Source organism: Narcine bancroftii, chromosome 2 (genome assembly GCF_036971445.1).
Source record: "Narcine bancroftii isolate sNarBan1 chromosome 2, sNarBan1.hap1, whole genome shotgun sequence".
NCBI classification, from domain to species: domain Eukaryota; kingdom Metazoa; phylum Chordata; class Chondrichthyes; order Torpediniformes; family Narcinidae; genus Narcine; species Narcine bancroftii.
In genome coordinates, this window is record NC_091470.1 from 331968656 (window position 1) to 331987636 (window position 18981).

An 18981-nucleotide genomic window follows, 5' to 3' on the forward strand; every position below is an offset into this window, starting at 1 on the left:
ACAGTACCTGATTGGCTGCAGCAAGTATGAATTTTAATGCATATATACACTGTGCAATGAATATGTCAGTAATATCTTGTCATGTCCAAATGTTCATTGGTTTTCTTTGAATATAATCAGAAAATCAAGTCTCCACAGTACTGTTGAAAAAAGCATTCTATTCATCAGTCTATGGGTAAGGAAATTTCTCCTCCATGTCTTCTAAAACTGATTCTTAATTTTGAGATTGTGACCTCTAATTTTAAAACACTAGAAACTAGAACGTTCCTACGGAACCTTTTGAAAGTCAAAATGGCATAAAGCGAAAAAGCAATTACCATTGATTTCTATGGGAAATATTTTTGTGCGTCTCCAGACCCAAAAAATAGCCTACCAAATAACACATAAAACCTAAAATAACACTAATATATAGCAAAAGCAGGAATGATATGATAAATACACAGCCGATATAAAGTAGAAATAATGTATGTACAGTGTAGTTACTCTTACCAGAATCGGGAAGACTGAGTTTTGACTGCCAGCCACCCTGTGACCTCCCCGCCGGCCGCCCTGTGACCTCCCCGTCAACGGCATGCTGACCGCTCCGTAGCCGCTCTGTGACAACTCCACTGGCTGCTTTTTCATAAAAGCGAAATCCTTTCGTAAAAGCGAATACAAGTTTCTTTACTTACAAGTGAATTTGCATAGAGTGATAATTCGTAAAGCGGGGTATACCTGTATTGCACATATTAAGTGGGAAGACCAGATCTCTTCATAGTATTCCAGATGTAGTCTCACTAATGTCCTAATAATTGCAATACAGAGTATTTACTCTTGTACTCAAATCCTTTGCCAGTAAAGGACAGTATTCTGCTTGCCTTTTTTAATATCTAGTTTTATGATCTGTGTACAAGGACACTCAGATACCTCTGAACAACATTTTAAAATCTCTCACCATTTTCTATTAAAATTGATTACCTTTCATTTGTTAACATTTTTCCATATCTTCATAAAGTTCAAGTCTGATCTAGCAAAAGCTGGAAAACCATCCTGTGTGCCCCACAGTATTACAGGTAATTTTGTCTGCCAGTGTCTACATAAGTTAAATGTTTTACATGATTATTCCATTACTTTGTAACACATGCCTCTAATTTATATTCTGCTCTTTATTGACAGCACTGTTTGTGGGCCTTTGGAAAACCCCCACCCATGTTTTCTGCCTCCTGTTTCTTGCTCCATCCAAACTGATTGTGCTGTTTGGTTGGGTGAGCTGCATTCCTTGCCTTGCCTCCTTCATTCTATCCTGAATCATGAAGACCACCTCTCCCTTTCCATTTTGCTTCTCCGTTCTTAAAAAAAATTAAAGTTATCCTGAAGTATTTAGTTACTAACCTTGGCCACTCTCCAATAATTTCCACAGTGATTATTAGGCCAAGATCTCTTTTTTAAATCAATGCTATTAACTCATCTATTTCATTGCATCTGCTTCGCATATTCAAATACAGAACCTTTCAACTTGACCTTGTTCTTTTTCTTCCCCTCCCCCTAATACCATGGGAGTTGCTGATGCCCATTACATTCATTGGCCTCCTCTGACATGCTGTTTATTTTTACCCAAATTCTTTTCCCTTGTAGGAGGTTAACATTTCTTTTGCAAACTTTACACTTTCCTAAATCTTCCCCATCTTAAGAACTTAAAGCTATGTTCACTGCTTTAGTTATTCAATTCACCAAGGCATCGGTTGTAATGTTCAATTAAAGTCTGCCCCAATGGAATAGCGCTGTTACTTAGGACCAGTGCGGGTGCTCCAGGAAGTCAAAGCCCTTGTGATAACCATTCAAATGATCTCATCTGTTTATCCTCAAGGCATCTGGCAAGTACCTCAGTAAATGATCCAGATATATTATCTTTAAGGTTCTGTTTTTTTTAAAATTTGCAACTCAACTCCTCAAATTTTCCCTTGGCAGAACTTGTAATCATATAGCCCTTTGGTACCCTATGTCTGTGCCAAACTGCTTATACTATTCCTGTTTACAACACTTGGTCCATAATATACAATGCCTGTGCAAACATCATTGCACTTTCTACCTAGTTCGTTGCTTTCAACATGCATTTCACTAGCTAGATTCTGTCCTTCCCCCTCTTCAGCATTGAAGAGATGAACTTACTGTGGCACATGGCATGCCACACAACTTGATGAATCAGTATTTATTGTCACGTATCACAATTTGTTGTCTTGCGGCAGCATTACAGGTGCAAATAGCCATAAATTACATTTTTTTAAAATAAATGTGCAAAAGAAGAGAAAAGTGTGGTAGTGTCTGTGGTTATTTGCTTCTTCAGAGGGGAAGAAGCTGTTTTTAGACAATAGGGTCTTCGCCTTCAGGCTCCTGTACCTTCTTCCTGATGGTAGCAGTGAGAAGAGGGCATGGCCTGGGTGGTGAGGGTCCTTTAGGATTGATTTTGCTTTATTGAGACATCACCTCTTGTCCTTAATGGAGTAAAGATTGATACTCATGATGGTAGCCTTTTCCTATCCTGTGCATTGACACCTCCATATCAGACAGTGATGCAACCAGTCAGAATGCTCTAGAAATATGCAAGAGTCTTTGGTGACATACCAAATCACCTCAAACTCATCACGAAGTACAGCTAGTGGCAAACCTTTTTTATAATTGCTTCGACATGGAGGCCCCAAGATGGATCTTCAGAGATGTTGACACCCAGGAATTAGAAGTTCTTAAACCTTTCCACTGCTGACCCCTCGATGAGGACTGGTTTGTCTTCCAGGCATCCACAATCCATTTCTTAGTTTTGCTAATGTTGAGTGCAAGGTAGTTGTTGTGATATCACTCAAGCAGCTGATCAATCTCCCTCCTGTATGCTTCCTCATCGCCGCCTGTGATTTTGCATATCCCTCTCATCCTGTCCCATAGCACAAGTACTTTGCCGGGCACACCACTCACTTCTTACTCCCATTAAATAGGGCAAATATTGATTCCCGAGTTCTATTCTCGCACCAGCACATTTTGCTACCATGATGTCACGTGATTTGCGCACACCTGTCAGAATTTTTGTGGCATTCAGGGTAGGAATCTCCTTGGAGATTTCATGAATCCATTCATTTGAACAGATTTTATGTCATTTGGAGGGAAGATAAGATTTTTTACAATTTTTTTGTGTTTACAGTCATGTAAAACCAGTGTTTTACGTGGATTTGTTTATCAATTTACAATATTTAATTTTTAATTGTTCATCATTTTATAATTAGTTTCTAGATGTAAGGGACACTCAGAAACACCTAGATAAGGGAATACTTGCTGTATGCAGTGTTTCTCTATGATTTTGACAGAAGCCCTTTTTCCAAGTGGAACAGAGAGTCGGGAAACTTTTGTCCAGCATGTTCTTCCTTATAAATGAGATACAGATATTACTTATTGTCATGCAATAAAACAAATGTAATATTACACAAAATTGCCTTTAAGACGAAGATTTGCCATTAGCATTGCCCAGCACCCTTTACAGTCAGAGAAAGGGAAGCAAAAGAGAGACACCCACCGACTGTCCGTGGATTCACCTCCAGGGTCCCTGTAGCCTCTGCAACTGCACAGACCCCTGTTCGATCCATTGGCAATCCGAGCTCCAGATCCAATCCTCCGACATGATGAAGAGGTCTTCAGCGCACAAGGTCTTTCGGGAGCCCTCCTTGCTCTCAGAATTCTCAAAACCCATTTCTGATACCTGCTTCTCATGAACCAGTCTCCAGCAGCCCACAGCCTGGTGTGAGTCCTTTGACCTCGTCACAAGCAGTCTGTGTGGGTTCCTTGCCTGCAAGACTCTCAACAGACTGCTGCCTGTTTGTGTCCTTCAGCTCCTCGCTGATCTGCCACCGTGCTCACCATTCTTAGGGTCTTCTCTGCTTCTCCTTCTCAACAGGAGGAGGGGTGGGGTGTTCTACCCATTATTGATGCCTTACACCCGTCTTCTGCTTCATCCAGAGTCTGCAACCCCTTGAGGCCGCTGCCGAACACAGGCACCGCCATCTTGGGACCTGACCCTGTGGTTGCAAGATTTTAAATAAAACACCATTGACTCCTTTAACAGGCCATTTAAAGGCTGAATGGAACTGTCAGCAGTAGAACTAGGTGGTAGGACCCCACAGGGGATTGCTGTGCCTCCACTCTCTGCTCTCCCTGTGTCTTTTTTTCTTTTTTTTCCCCTTTTTTTTGAGTAAGTATGTGTCCTTTGTTCATCTGTGACAAATCCGAGCAGCAAACCATAGTTAGCAACATTCAGGCTAATTTTTGAGCAGGTATTGGTGGTGTACTGATCATTGTTTATCCCACAATCAATGCTGCCAAGGTAGGCAAATGTGTCATCAGTCCTTGATGTCTTGGAACTGGTATCATGTTTCAAAGTGAGCCCATTTTAAAAATGACATAATTGGTTGTAAAGCACCCTGGGATGTCTTTAAGCCAAGATTGACAATATTTTTGTTTTTTTCTTCATAGTCATATTCCCCATTTATTCTTGTTTCTGATTTTTTTTTTGATTGTGACCAATTCTAATGACCTTCTTGTCTCGGAATAGATAATTAGGACCTCTATCATCTTGAATCCTTTAAAAATATTAAACCTCTCACTTGGCCTGCTGTACGTAGGGAAAACAACACAGATTTGTTCAATTGGTCCTCATTTAATCCTCAGTCCATATTGCAATTCTGATTCCAGATGGAGTTCAGTTAAACTCTAAATAATCCAGACTAATTTTCTCATGATATCTTTGTTCTATATCCTCTTCCCAGTTTATATTTTCCGTCTCATCACCTCGAGATAAATGAAAATCTCTTTTTCCACTCTATCAATTAATTTTATTTGATTAACTTAGTCGCTGTTTTAATGTCCTCCTGCTTACTATAGGGAAAAATTCATCGCTGCTGAGGAGAACAAAGATTGAACCAGTGAATGATGATGTCAAGTTCACAACAACTGTAGAGTCCAGCACTGTAATGGAGGCTGTCAACTTCACTGCCTATGACACAGGGAGGGATATCATTCCGGTTTACTGCTCCATTCTCGCAGCAGTTATCTTGGGACTCGTCATCTACGTCACAGTGAAATGGTGAATATTACTTCAAATGGAGATGTTTCCAAAACACATTTTACATTTTGCTGTGGTTTTATTTCTGCCTCTTCTGAAAGGAGGGAAAGTGTACAAACTAGTCAAACAGAGGAGTAAGATCCCAGGTGTGATCATTGGGACATTCCAAGTTGGCCATTTTGCCATTTCAGGAGGAGTAAATAGATATGGGAAAAGACATGGGAAAGGGGAAATGGGATGGGTGTAGAGGGATGACTAGGGCAAAAAGTGAACAAGGGAATGAGAACGATGAGGGACAAGTATATAATGAGGGAGAGGGGGTGAGCAAAGATGGGAGAAAGGAAGCAGAAGAAGAAGGGGGAGGAAAAGCTTTTGATCAGTGCATGCAGATTGATAGCCTTGGATTTTTTTATTTTAGCAGACACACTGGGCTGATTTCTTTTTTCGTTTATTTCCTGGAGTCACAGATACTTTCAAATGGTGAACTACATCCTCTCTCCACAGAAATTGTCTGCTCTATATTTTGATAATGTGATGCACTGTTTATCTCTTTCTTTCTTTCTCGCACTCTCCTTCCTTTCATTTAAAGTCCTTCCTTCTCTCTCCCTGCAGCTGGAACACCTGTAAACAGAAGAAGCAGCTAGCGAAGGCACGAGCTGGTGAGCTTGATGGAGGGGGTGAAGGCGAGAAGCTCCACAGTGACAGTGGAGTGTTTGTGGACACGCACAGCCTCCACGAATCACAACTCAGTAAAGGTAGGCTCGTGTCATCCAATTGCTCCAAGGGACCTGCCATTAGAGGCACAGCAATGCAGTGCTTGTTTTTGAGGGTGTGCAGCGAAGGTTCACCAGACTGATGCATGACTGATGAATGATGAAAGACTGGATAGACTGGGTTACACTCATTGGAACTTAAAAGAATTTGAGAGGATCTCATTTGGATGTATAAAATTCTGACGGGACTAGAGGGCTTAATGCAGGAAGAATGTTCCTGATGTTGGGGAAGTCCAGAACAAGGAGAAAGGCTAAACCATTAAGGACTGAGATAAGGAGAAATTTTCATTAGCGAGTTGTGAATTTTGGAAATCCTTGGCACAGAAAGTTCTTGAGATCAGATCCTGAGATCTATTCCAAAGGGAGTTGGCTAAAGGGATCAAGGGGTATAAAGAAAGAAGTGGGCTACAGATGATGTTTGATTAGCCATGGGTGGCCTTCTCCTGCTCCTGTTTAATATTTCTATGTTTCATTGGGGATTGACTCAACATGAGAATTCTGGGAGGCTTGCCATCTCCCTGATAGCTGCAGAAGTAATGTGGAGAATGTTTAGGGACCACTTGCACTGGGTTCTGAATAGGTTTGTCCCATTGAGGCAGGGAAAAGATGATCAGGTAAAGGAACCATGGTTGACAAAATAGGTAAGACAGCTAATTGAGGAAGAAGGAACGATACATAAGGTTTAGGAAGCAAAAATCAGGAAAGGCTCATGAAAATTATATGGTGGCCAGGAAGGAACTTAAGAAAGGACTAAGAAGAGCTAGAAGAGGGCTAAAGAAGGTCTTGGCAAGTGTGATTAGGGAAATCCTTAAGGCGTTCTGTGCATACATGAAGAACAGAAGGATGATTAGAGTGAAGGTAGGGTTGGTTAAGGATAAGGAAAGGAACAAGAACCTGAAGGCAGAGGAGGTAGGAAAGATCCTAAATGAATACTTTGCTTGAGTGTTCACTAGGGAGAGGGACCTTGATAAATGTGAGGTTAGTGTCGAGCAGGCTAATGTGCTGGATCTTCTTAGAAATATTTGGATTGAAAAGTCCCTGGGACTGGATAAGATGTACCCTAGATTACTACAGGAAGCAAGGGAAGAGATTGCTCATGGTTTGACAATGATCTTTGAATTCTCCCTGGACACAGAGGAGGTACTGGAGGATTGAAGAATGGCAAATGTAGCCAACTTGTTTAGAAAAGTAAAAGGAGAATCCTGGGAATTATAGACCAATGAGTTTAACATAAGCAGTGGACAAACTATTCTTAGGGACAGGATTTACAAGCCTTTGGAGATAGTCTGAGATAGTCAGCATGGCTTTGGGAGGGGCAGGACATGCCTCATGAGCCTATTGAGTTTTTTTGAGGATGTGACAAAAGGAATTGATGAAGATAGGGCAGTAGGTGTGGTGTATATGGATTTTAGTAAGGCATTTGGCAAGGTCCCCCACTAGACTCATTGAGAAAGCCATGAACCTTAGCTGTATGGATTCCTAATTGGCTTGCCTGCAGAAAGCAGAGCTAGTAGTAGATGGAACGTATTCTGCCTGGAAGTCAGTGATTAATGAATCTCTTTTGGGGCCCCTGCTCTTTGTAATTTTTTATAAATGATCTAGATGAAAAAGTAGAAGAATGGGTCAGTAAGTTTGCAGCTGACATGAAACTTGGAGGTGGTGGTGTAAGTTACAACAGGATATAGACAGGATGCAGAGTAGGGTGGAGATGTGGCTGATGGAGTTCAATCCAGAAGAATGTGAAATAATGCCTTTTGGAAGGTCGAACTTGAAGGTGGTTAATGGTAAGACTCTTAACAGTGTGGAAGATCAGAGGGACACCGGGGTCCAAATGCTTATGCCACTCAAGGTTGCCCCGCAGATTGATAGGATAGTTAAGAAAGCTTATGTTATGCTGGCCTTTATTAGTTGAGGCATTGAGTTCAAGTGCCATGAGGTAATGTTACAGCTTCATAAAACTCTGGTTGGACCACACTTAGAATATTGTGTTCAGTTCTGGTTGCCTCTCTACAGGATGGATGCGGAAGCTTTGGAGATGGTGGCGAGGAGCTCTTAATGGCTTGATAGAGATCTATGAGGTTATGAGAGGCATTGATAGGATGGACAGACAGTATCTTTTCCCTTGGTCAGTAATAAACACAAGAGGAACATCTGCTTAAGGTGAGGGTAGGAAATTTTTGGGAGATGTCAGGGGTAAGTTTTTTTACACAGAGAGCAGTGAGTTCCTGGAATATATTGCCTGGGGTGGTGGGGGAGACAGTGTAATAGGGATGTTTGTAAGACTTAGACAGGCACACAAGGCCAGAAGAGCCCACACACTCGACTACTTCTACACCACTATGAAGACTATGAAGAACATCTACTGAGCGAACTATACCACGACCACACTTTGGCAAGTCTGATCACTTGGCTGTACTGCTACTCCCAGCATACAAGCAGAGACTGAGGACCATAGCACCAGAAGTGAAGATGGCAAAAGAATGGTCAAGGGAGGTGGAGGAGCGTCTGCAGGACTGTTTTGAATCAGTGAACTGAACCATATTGAAGAACTCATCCTTAGACTTGAATGACAATGCAACACATGTCACCAAATTCATCAAGTCCTGCATGGACGAGTGTGCCCACGTCCACGTTCTGGACGTTCTCCAACTGGAAGCCTTAGACGAATCAGAAGATTCGTGAGATCAATGGTGTTTAAGGCTGTGGATCTAGATCTCTACAAGAAGACCAGGTACGACCTGTGGAAGGGTATCCCTGAAGCAAAGTGGCAATTCGGAAGGTAGAGACAGAGACAGATGCATGCCAGCTATGGCAGGGAATGAATGCCATTACAGCCTACAAAGTGAAGGTGAACATCATACATGGCTGTGATGCTTCATTACCTGATGAGCTGAACACCTTTTATGCCTGCTTTGAGAAGTAGAACCCAACAGAGCCATCTAGAATCCTTGCAAAGGCTGAGGACTCTGTGATAATTGTCTCTGAAGACTGATGTCAAAAATCATTCAAAGTGTCAAGCCTTGACGGCGTACCTGGTAGGGTACTTAAAATCTGTGCCAACCAACTAGCCAGAATTTTCATGGACATTTTCAACCACTCATTGCTGCAGTCAGAGGTTCCCACCTACTTCAAAAGGGCATCAATCATCCTGGTGCCCAAGAAGAGTAGCGTGAGCTGCTGCAATGACTTATCACCCAGCAGCACTAACCTCTACTGTGATGAAGTGCTTTGACAGGTTGGTCATGACCAGAATTAACATGTACCTAATCAAAGGTCTGGACCCACTACAATTTGCCTATCGTCACAATTACACCACAGCAGATGCTCATGATTCAGCTCTGGATCACCTCAAACAGCAACTCATACATACAGCTGTTCTTCATCGACTACAGCTCAACCTTTAACACCATTATTCCCTCAGTGCTGGTCAAGAAGCTCCAAACCCTGGGCTTCTGCAACTGGTTCCTTGACTTTCTCATCAGAAGACCACAGGCAGTACGAGTTGGAAACGTCTCCTCACTGACTGTCAACACAGGCACACCTCAAGGACGTGTTTAGCCCACTGCTCTACTGACTGTGTGGCCAGGCACAATTCCATGCTATCTACAAATCTGCTGAATCAGAAATGGCAATGAGGAAGGAGGGAAGAAGTTGTCCTTGTGCTGCTGATTTTAGGCTCCTGTACCTTTTTCCTGATGGTAGCAGAGTGAAGAAGATGTGGCCTAGGTGGTGGGGGGTTTTTGAGGATAGAGGTTAAGATGCCGCCTCGATGGTCTGGTGCCAATGAGTCTGTTGATCTCACGAAAATAGAGAATACAGTTTCTGGTGTCCATGATTAAATGTGAAACAGCTGAGGGATGAACAGGTAGTTGATGAACACAACAAGCTGAAGAATGTAAGGACTGTACTGGGCCCAAATCTATATATGGTTCTCTTTAATGTACTTCTTTCCCTGGTGAGCCTTTACAACAAGTGCTGCTGCTTGTCCCCATCCATCATTCAAAGAAAAAGAAAAGTGTCTTTCATTGAGATCTGAGTAATTGAAGGGAGAATGTGATACTCGGGGTAAAATGAACTTCAAGTGCAGATTTAACAACCCTTTAGAGTTTTCCTTGTCCTGAGATTTGGCACCTCCATACCGGGCAGTGATGCAAGCAGCCAGTACACTCTCCACAGTACACCTGTAAAAGTTTACGAGAGTCTTTGGTGACATACTGAATCACTTCAAACACCTCACAAAGTATAGCCGCTGGGGGGCCTTCTTCATGATTTCATCAACATGGAGGATAGATCCTCAGAGATGTGGACAGTCAGGAATTTGAAGTTTTTGATCCTCTCCACTACTTCGATGAGAACTGTGTCATGTTCCCCTGACTCCCTCCTGAAGACCACAATCATCTCCTTGATTTTGGTAACGTTGAGCGGAAGGTCATTGTTGTTACACCATTCAACAAGTTGATCCATCTCTCTCCTTTATGTTTCCTTGTTGCCATTTGTGATTCTGCCGACAACTGTAGTGTCATCAGCAAGCTTGTAGATAGCATTGGAAATGTGCCAGGTTACACAGTCATGTGTGCATAACAAGTAGAGCAGTGGGCTAAACACGAATCTTGGGGTGCACTTGTGTTGATAATCAGTGAGGAGGAGACATTGCTTCCAAATCTGCCTACCTTTTGGCATGCCACATTTCAGATGCACTTCAAGTCCTTAAGACACCTCAGGTCTACAAACCCTTTATCCATTATAGAGTGGTGTAATGAATATAAGTTGCTCTCACCATTGAACCCCTTGAGTTTAATTTCAGGCTCATTACTAGGTATCTGTTCTCTTGGTTAATTTCTGTCATTTTGTCCAGTGTTGACGAGTGATTTTCTTTTTTCTCTCCTAGTTGTTCATGCAGAGCCTGTTCTTTACAGCAAGCTTCCACTACAAAAACGGGAGGAGATCGAGCAGCTACTTAGTGGCCAGGGTTCCAGTAAAGCTGACTGGCGTATCCTGGCTCATCTGCTTGGCTACGATGAGGAGCGTGTGGCCACCATTGGCCGAGGAGAGGATCCGGCTCACACACTGTTGTCCGACTGGTCAACGAGGGCTGATGCCAACCTGGATGTGCTTAGCAAGGCACTGGGAAGGATGGAAAGGGCCGACATTGTAGAACGTCTAAAATCAGAGCCAGCTGTGACTTCTGTGGTGTGAAGGAAAAGCGAGTACCCATTGTCTGAAACTAAGTGGGCTCACCCAAATTCAAAAGCATATCTGGTTCATTCAAAAGTATTTAAAAAAAAACAAAACATCTTGGTTATACCTTGGACATTATGAGGCAATCCATTCATTGTTTAAATAGAAAATCTCTCAGAGGACAGTCGTGTCTTTCGTTCATACTTGACAACTTAGCATATAACACGTGGGGATTTTTCATTGCTCTTGATTTCAAGCATCACATATCCTGCACAGTGCTTTTCAGGCTGGGTGCTCTGGCCCATATTTAGAATTTTCTACACTTGCTTATTTCCTCATCATTGTGGATTCTTTCCCCCCTCACCTTCAGCAACCTTACTGAAGCACCCTCTCTCTGGCTAGAGCAGCCAAGTTTGGGTACTCTTTGGAGAGGCAACATAGCCAAACTAATGCTGTTCTCACCAGATCTAACAAGATGGGGAAAACACTTGTTCATGGAGTAGGGCAATGTGCCCCTTGTAGTATTGATAAGATTTTATCTTGGTGTGGGAAAGGGAAGAGGAAGCTGAACCACTGGACATGGTCCAGGTTTGACATTTCTCGTCATTAAATTGTATCTAGCATTTAAATGCCTCTGCATTTGCTATTCAACTAATTACTATTCCCAATCACATCCTTCCTCTTTGACTGTGTTATTCCTAAATTCATCAATTAGAGTTGTATGGTACAAGAGCTACACACTCAAATGACAATCAGCTCTAACAGAAGGTTTCCCTCAGCTCTGATTTGTACCAATGATTTAGATGAAAATATACATGGTATGATTTTCAACTTTGCAGATGTCTCTAAAGTGTCTAGTACTGCTGAGAGTGAAGGTGGTTGCCAAAATTTGCAGCAGGGTCTTGATCAGATGGGCAGAGGAATACTTAGTACAATACTTAGTGTTAAATTTTGGGAAGTTGAACATGGGTAGGAACTACACAGTCTGGATCTGGGGAGTGTCACAGAGCAGGGTCCAGAGAAGGCAGTTGAGCAGGTACCGTGGCAATGTTTTTTTTTAATTGGATGGATATATCATTAGGATAAGTTTAGAGGGATGTGGACCAAACACAGGCAGGTGGGATTTGTGTGGGTGGGACATTTTTCTCAGCATATCAAGTTGGACAGAAGGGCCTATTTCCTTCACTTTAGACTGTTCAGCAAACTATTGGAATGTGCATTAGTTAGATGATATGGAGGCCCACAAGCAGCTTTGTGGCATTTTCTTGACCTGATGAGGGTGGGGAGGGAGTTCACCCTAGCACTTTTTGTGGAAGTTACACAGATTTCAAATGTGAGGTTCACAGAAGAGTCAATGACATTGTCAATTTCAGCACGTTATTCTCTGTTGGAGGTTCTCACAGTCGTCCAGCATGTGCCATCTCTGCAGTGTCTGAATGCCTGCACTTTGGAGGAGCCTGCATTGTAGGTAAATTCCTATGCCCAATCTGCCTGCTCCAGGGGATGACAGGAATTCCAGATGTACTCTTTTTGGATGTGAAATTTGGGTGACTGGTCAAATGTAGAATTGAGCAGAAAACCATGAGATGTGCAGCAATGTTTGGCAATAACATGCTGGAATGACACTGGGAGCAAGGAAGTTGAGTGTGACCATGATTCTGGTCTGCATAGGTAAGATGTGTATGAGATTCTAAGAGGTCAGATATACTGATTATCATTACAAATGCAATTTTATTCCCTATAGATGTCACAGTTTCGTAGAAATGGGGTTAGCAAAACAAAATCTAGTTATTTTGTGGATAAATTAGAGTTGATAGGTTGATCTATTTGCAAATGTACTATGTCATGAAGTGGAGTTTTAGCCAACTGAAAAATATAAGGGAGGGTCAAAGTTCAGTGAGAAATTAGTTGAACTTCTGATGGACACAGGTACCCAGAAATAGTGGACACAGGTGCCCAGAAATAGGCACGCAATTTCTCTTCTGGATCAACACAGCACAGCACTTTTTTGCAGCTACGTAAACTAAAAAGTAAGAAAACAAACCACTGGAGGAACTCAGTGGGTCAGTCTGCAGCTGTGGAGTGTGGAGGGAAAGAGATAGTCTATGTTGTGGGTTGAGACCCTGCAGTTACAGCCTTGGAGAATTTGGGAGAAGGTATTGTTAGCTGTGACCCTTACCTTGTAATACCATTCCAAGATGATGGAAGAGTCATGAAAGAAAATTGTTTTGGCCGTTTGAGGGAGAAGTTGTGAATTGGGGGAAGGTTGGTCCTTTTGTGGAGCGGAACCTCAAAGTCAGCATAAACACTGCAGCCAACAGTGTCAAGAGAAACTGAAGAATGCCTCACTCTCAAAGATTTAAATTATTCAGCTTAAACCTCTCTGCACAGAATGATAGTTTTAGTATCACATCAGAATCCAAAATGAAATCTCACTAAATTTATGCAAGTTTCCACAGAAATAAATTCATTCCAAGTCACTTGAGTTCCAATGGAAGGAACGTTGATTCAACAGTGGGACAACATGCATAAAACATGGAGCAGGCTCATGGAATTTTCCAAGGGGGAGGTCTGACAGAAAGAATGCCTAGTCCCCAAGACAATGATTATAACATAAAGCCCTGATCTTAGCTGGGGCAATGGGTGGATCTGTGGTTCAGCCTCCAAGGAACTCTGGGGGCCCTTCCCTATACGTCATGGTGGACTGTAACTTTGATATATGTCTAACCATCGCTAATGCTATCATGGACAAAAAAAAAAATTATAGCGCTGAGCATTGAAATCTACCTTAATCCACATATAACTCAATCATTTCAATCAAAGTCAGGGCAATAAAAACTGGCAGATTGGTTAAAACCTTTTTTATTAATCGAAACAGTTGTCATATTAACTAAAGTGGCAGCTTGTGTTCATTATTGTGAGGTATTTACTAAATAATCTCATTGCCCTTTTTTGGTGGCAATTTGTTAACATTTGTGTTTATACGATTTTGTCAATTAAATACTGGATATGTAAAGGCACAATCGCAAATTAGAAATGGTCAGTCCACTTTTTTCTGGAATTTGCACATAAAAAATGAACAATGGACGTTTCAGGCTCTTGTTGCAAATATTTTCACCATGACCTTGTACTTTAATTGTATCATTGTGTCTTACAAACCAATTCATATCTTAAAAATTATCAATTTGATATTATGGCAATTAAACATATGAACAAAACTCATGGTCCCATTTTCTTTCTAGTTCAGTAATGCTTGTGGTTACTTTTTGCCATTGTGATTTTCTAAAATTGTTTAGTAATCTGCTGACATGCCACTTTTAACTGCAGGCACAAACCTTTCCCGTCACATTCCATTTTCAGTAGAGTTAATTAGCTCTTTCAAATGGCCTTTTGTCCTTCGTAATTCAGTTGGTAATGAGCATCAGAGACTGTTGGTCTCATGAAAGTAGAGAATACAGTTTCTGGTGTCCCATGATTTAATGTGAAGCAGCTGAGGGACGAGCAGGTAGTTGATGAACAGAACAAGCTGAAGAATGTAAGGACTGTACTGGGCCCAAATCTATATATGGTTCTCTTTAATGTAGTTCTTTCCCTGGTGAGCCTTCACAACAAGTGCTGCCGCTTGTCCCCATCCATCATTCAAAGAAAGAGAAAAGTATCTTTCATGAGATCTAAGTAATTGAAGGGAGAATGTGATACTCGGGGTAAAATGAACTTCAAGTGCAGATTTGCTGAGGTCAAAGGTGAAAGGCTGTGCCCTCACAACTGTCATTGACAGTTTATTGAAAGCATTTGTGGACAGGTTTAGAGGGGGACAGAACCTGATTGAATATCACAGAATTCCTCCCTTGGCGTTCACCAAGAGGCTTTCAAAGCCAACTGGCCAGTTTACACTTGAACCTGGTGTAGGTGCCACAGCATGACTTAGAAAGAAGAAAATTGATGTGTCAGTCCTGGAGTGGGCATAGGCCATCAGGAGAACTCTGAGGATATATTACATAAAACGTAAGTGTTTGGCCCTTCATGTGTGCCCTCCCCTTCAATAAGATCAGAGGTGATGTGCCTAGGCTTGATCTCCTCAAGTCTGCCCTGCCCTCCAATGAGATCAGAGATGATGTGCCTAGGCCTGATCTCAAGTCTGCCCTGCCCTTCAATAAGATCAGAGGTGCTCCTCAGCTTTAAACTCCTGTACCTTTTTCCAGATGGTAGCAGAGTGAAAACTGCATGGCCTGGGTCATGGGGGTCCTTTAGGATAGAGGCTTCTTAAAACACCACCTCTTGTAGTTGTCCTCAAAGGAGTGAATCTGGTGCCTGTGATGTTGCATGCCGAGTTAAGGCTCTGGAGTATTTTCTTGTTCTGAGAGTTGGTACCTCTGTATCAGTCAGTGATGCAACCAGCCAGAATGCTCTCCACAGTATACCTGTAGAAGTTTGAGAGTTATCAGTGACACCCCTCAAAACATAACTGCTGGTGAGCCTTTTCGTGATTGCATCAACATGGAGGCTCCAGGACGCATCCTCAGAGATGTTGACACCCAGGAATTTGAAGTTCTTATCCCTCTCCACTACTGAGCCCTCGATTAGGACTAGATTGTGTACTCCTAAAGTCCACAATCATCTCCTTGGTTTTGCTAATGTTGAGTGCAAGGTTGTTGGCGTGACGCCATTCAACGAGCTGATCTATTTCCCTCTTGTATGCTTCCTCATTGCCATTTGTGATTCTGCCATTTACCAACATACAATTGCAGTATAACCTTCCAACATCTGTATTCAGTTCTCTGATCGATGAAGGCCAGTGTGCCTCCAATGCCTGAATACCATGTGCTCTCGGGCAGCAACCTTTTTATGTGGCACCTTGCAAATACCTTCTGAAAATTCTGAAAATGGATCGCATCCATGGGTTCCCTCTATTAACTCTGGATGCTGGCTACATCCTCAAAAGAACTCCAGAAAATTTGTCAGACAGAATTTACCTTTAATAAAACTATATTGACTTAGTTTGATTACACTGAACTTTTTTAAATGACCAGCTACTTCTTCCTTCATAATGGCCTCCAGCATCTTGCTAAAAGCAGGTATTAAGATAACAAGCTTATAGTTGTCTACTTCATCATCTCTCAATCCTCTGCCACCTTCCTGGAACTCAGTTAACTGACTAGATACTATCTTCCAAAGCAAAATATCACAAATAGATACATGTGAAATTTTGCACTTTGAGATGTCTAACATGGGTAGGACCTACACAGTGAATGGTGGGGATCTGAGGAATGTTGTGGAGCAGAGGGGATTTCAGAGTACAGGTATATAGTACCTTGAAAGTAGCATTAGAGGTAGATAGAGTGGTCAAAAAAACTTGTGGTGTGTTGGTCTTCATCACTCTGAGTCCAGAAATTGGGAGGTCATGTTGCAGTTGTGCGAGATGTTGATTTGGCTCCTTCTAGATTATTGTCTTCTGTTTCGGTCATTGTGCTGCAGGAAAGATGTTGTCAATGTGGAGAGGGCACAGATAAGATTTACAAGAGTCTTGCCAGGACTCGGGGCCTAAACTACAAGGAGAGGTTGAGCAGGCTCTTTCGGTCTAAGGTTCACCTGGCTTCTGGTCTAACATGCTACGGTCTACTATTGGCAATGACTGAGCAATATTTTCAAGTCAAAGGCAGCTTTGTAAGAAACACATCCTTATCTCATTTAAAGATTTTTATTTAACATTTTAAAGACCACATGATAATGGCTGTGGCCCAACAGTCAGCCATGGCCCACTGGTTGAGAACCACTGAGCTAGGGGTTTATTCCTTGGAGTGCAGGAAGATAATGGGTGATTACATCAAGATGTACAAAATAATGAGTGGATTAGATTGGGTGAATTCAGAGAATCTTTTGCACAGAGTAGGGGAATCGGCAATCAGAGGAGATAGGTTTAAGGTGAGGGTGAGAGATTTAACAGGAACCTGAGGGATAACCTTTTTGCACAGAGGATGTGTGGAATGGGCTGCCAGAGGAGGCTGGTACTATTGCAATGTTTAAGAGTAAAATTGGACGGATACATGTATAGGATGGGTTTAGGGGATATGGGCAGGTTAACTAGTGTGGATGGGATAACATGGGGAATTGGGGCCAAAGGGCCTGTTTCCATGCTGTATGTCTCTATGACTCATTCTCCAATAAATGCTGAAAATTGGAAATAAAATTAGAGGTGTTGAGCAGATCAGAGGGTGAAAGAGCTAACAGTTCACATTTCATGTCGATGGCCTCCATCAGAATACCGAGAAAGACTGACCCAAAACTTTGATTTTGTTTTTCTCTCCACAGGATTTGAAAAGGTGACTGATATTAGAGATGGCAGCAAGTTCAACAGCAGGCATCTGGAAGATGGAGAACGATTTACATTTTCAGCGGTGTTGTGATCAAGAAAGGCATTTAGAGTTAACAGGTGAAGAGGGAGGGGTTTCACTGAGAGAAGATGAAATCTTGGAACAGGACTCAGATGAGGCTGAGGGAATATAGGGGCAATATGGCACAAAGCTCAAAGAAATCCTACTGTACAGAACAACAGACAAAAGATATCAATTGCACATGTATGTAGGCTTGGCATTTTTTGGCATAGGAACTCAGAACCTCTTGACACTCTACAACCTACAAGGTCACCTACCTTAACCATGGAAGCCAGTGCAAGCAAACCCTGACTGAAGAAAGATGAGTAGGTTTTAACTCCACATTCTAATCAGTTCATTCTCTCTATTCATTTGGGATTTCTCTTGGTAATTAGATCTCACTGCTCCAGGATAGTCAGGTGAAAACATGTGAAGTTAATGAAAAGCCCCCTCTCATTTTTGCTCTGAATTTCAAATACCGAAATACCTAATAATTAACAAAAATAGTTCCCTCTCTTGGGTTTGCACATGGCTCCTTGAACAAAACATTTATTCAACCCTTTGTCATTCTGTGAAGCTGGCTCTATGTGGGAGAAATATTTCTGTTATCTTCTTCAAAGTCACTTTCAGCTTGGGAGGTCCTGTGGGCGATTCTCAAAAAAAATTTTTTTCTCTTAGTTGAAGGACTATGAAATAAAAATACCAGCTATTTATGCATTGAAACCCATCCATGTACAATTACAATAAAGTGCCTAGAAATTGGACCCATTTGTATCTGCTTTTTGAATGTAAAATACATATTAAAGGCAAAAAGCCACCTGTTTTATAGTTGTTGCACACCTTTCCAACAGACATCTGCACCTCAGGAAAGCAGACAATCACCTCCTGTTATCCTTCTCAAAAAGATGGCATGATTTCCTGTCATTTTTTTCTGCATGTGATAATGTTATCAATGTACAAGACTGTATGAGGCTTGCAATTTACTCTCAAAAAGCATGGAGTACTTTGTGCTGAATACCATGAATCGCTTGTGATTTAATGGGACATTGTTACAATATTGCTTTTTAAATTACCCATTGATTAGGTTGTGAATTTAATTGTGCTAATATGTCTCCCACCCACACCATGCACTGTGACCATGGGCCCAGCTCCTGCCTGTCTGGACAGTAGCTATTGTAATTACAGCTGTCACCTTGTCTCCAAACTGAACATCTTGCTCCTGGCTTCATCATGTTTCTCCAGAGCATGGGGGTCTTGTTCTGTTAAAACCATCTCAATCCTAATTCCCCATTCCTCCTCAGTTTCCTGTCCTCAGGTTCAAGTTCAAGTTCATTTATTATCTGATTGTACAAGTAGCAATGTTCTCCAGTCCTCAGTGCAAACAAAATTCAGACAATACACATACACACAAACGATACATCACCTCCAATTGCCACTTAGCCCCCAGTAATAAAACATGAAAATCTGTAGACACCGTGGTTGAAATAAAATGCAATGCAGGAGAAACTCAACAGGTCAAACAGTTCCCCACCCCGCTACTCTTTTATTTGGACGCCTGCTGACATTTTTTTATACCTTG

At 41.9% G+C, this 18981-nt stretch overlaps 1 protein-coding gene across 1 annotated transcript; it reads left to right on the plus strand.

The window, feature by feature from the left end:
• The first annotated feature begins 124 nt into the window (after positions 1-124).
• On the plus strand, positions 125-14249 carry LOC138755678 (tumor necrosis factor receptor superfamily member 16-like). The gene is made up of 5 exons (XM_069922089.1): positions 125-175; positions 995-1052; positions 4900-5101; positions 5693-5835; positions 10742-14249. Exons 3-5 carry the CDS (start codon positions 4989-4991, stop codon positions 11047-11049), a joined length of 564 nt encoding a protein of 187 aa, XP_069778190.1. The 5' UTR covers positions 125-175; positions 995-1052; positions 4900-4988; the 3' UTR covers positions 11050-14249.
• Positions 14250-18981: the final 4732 nt, after the last annotated feature.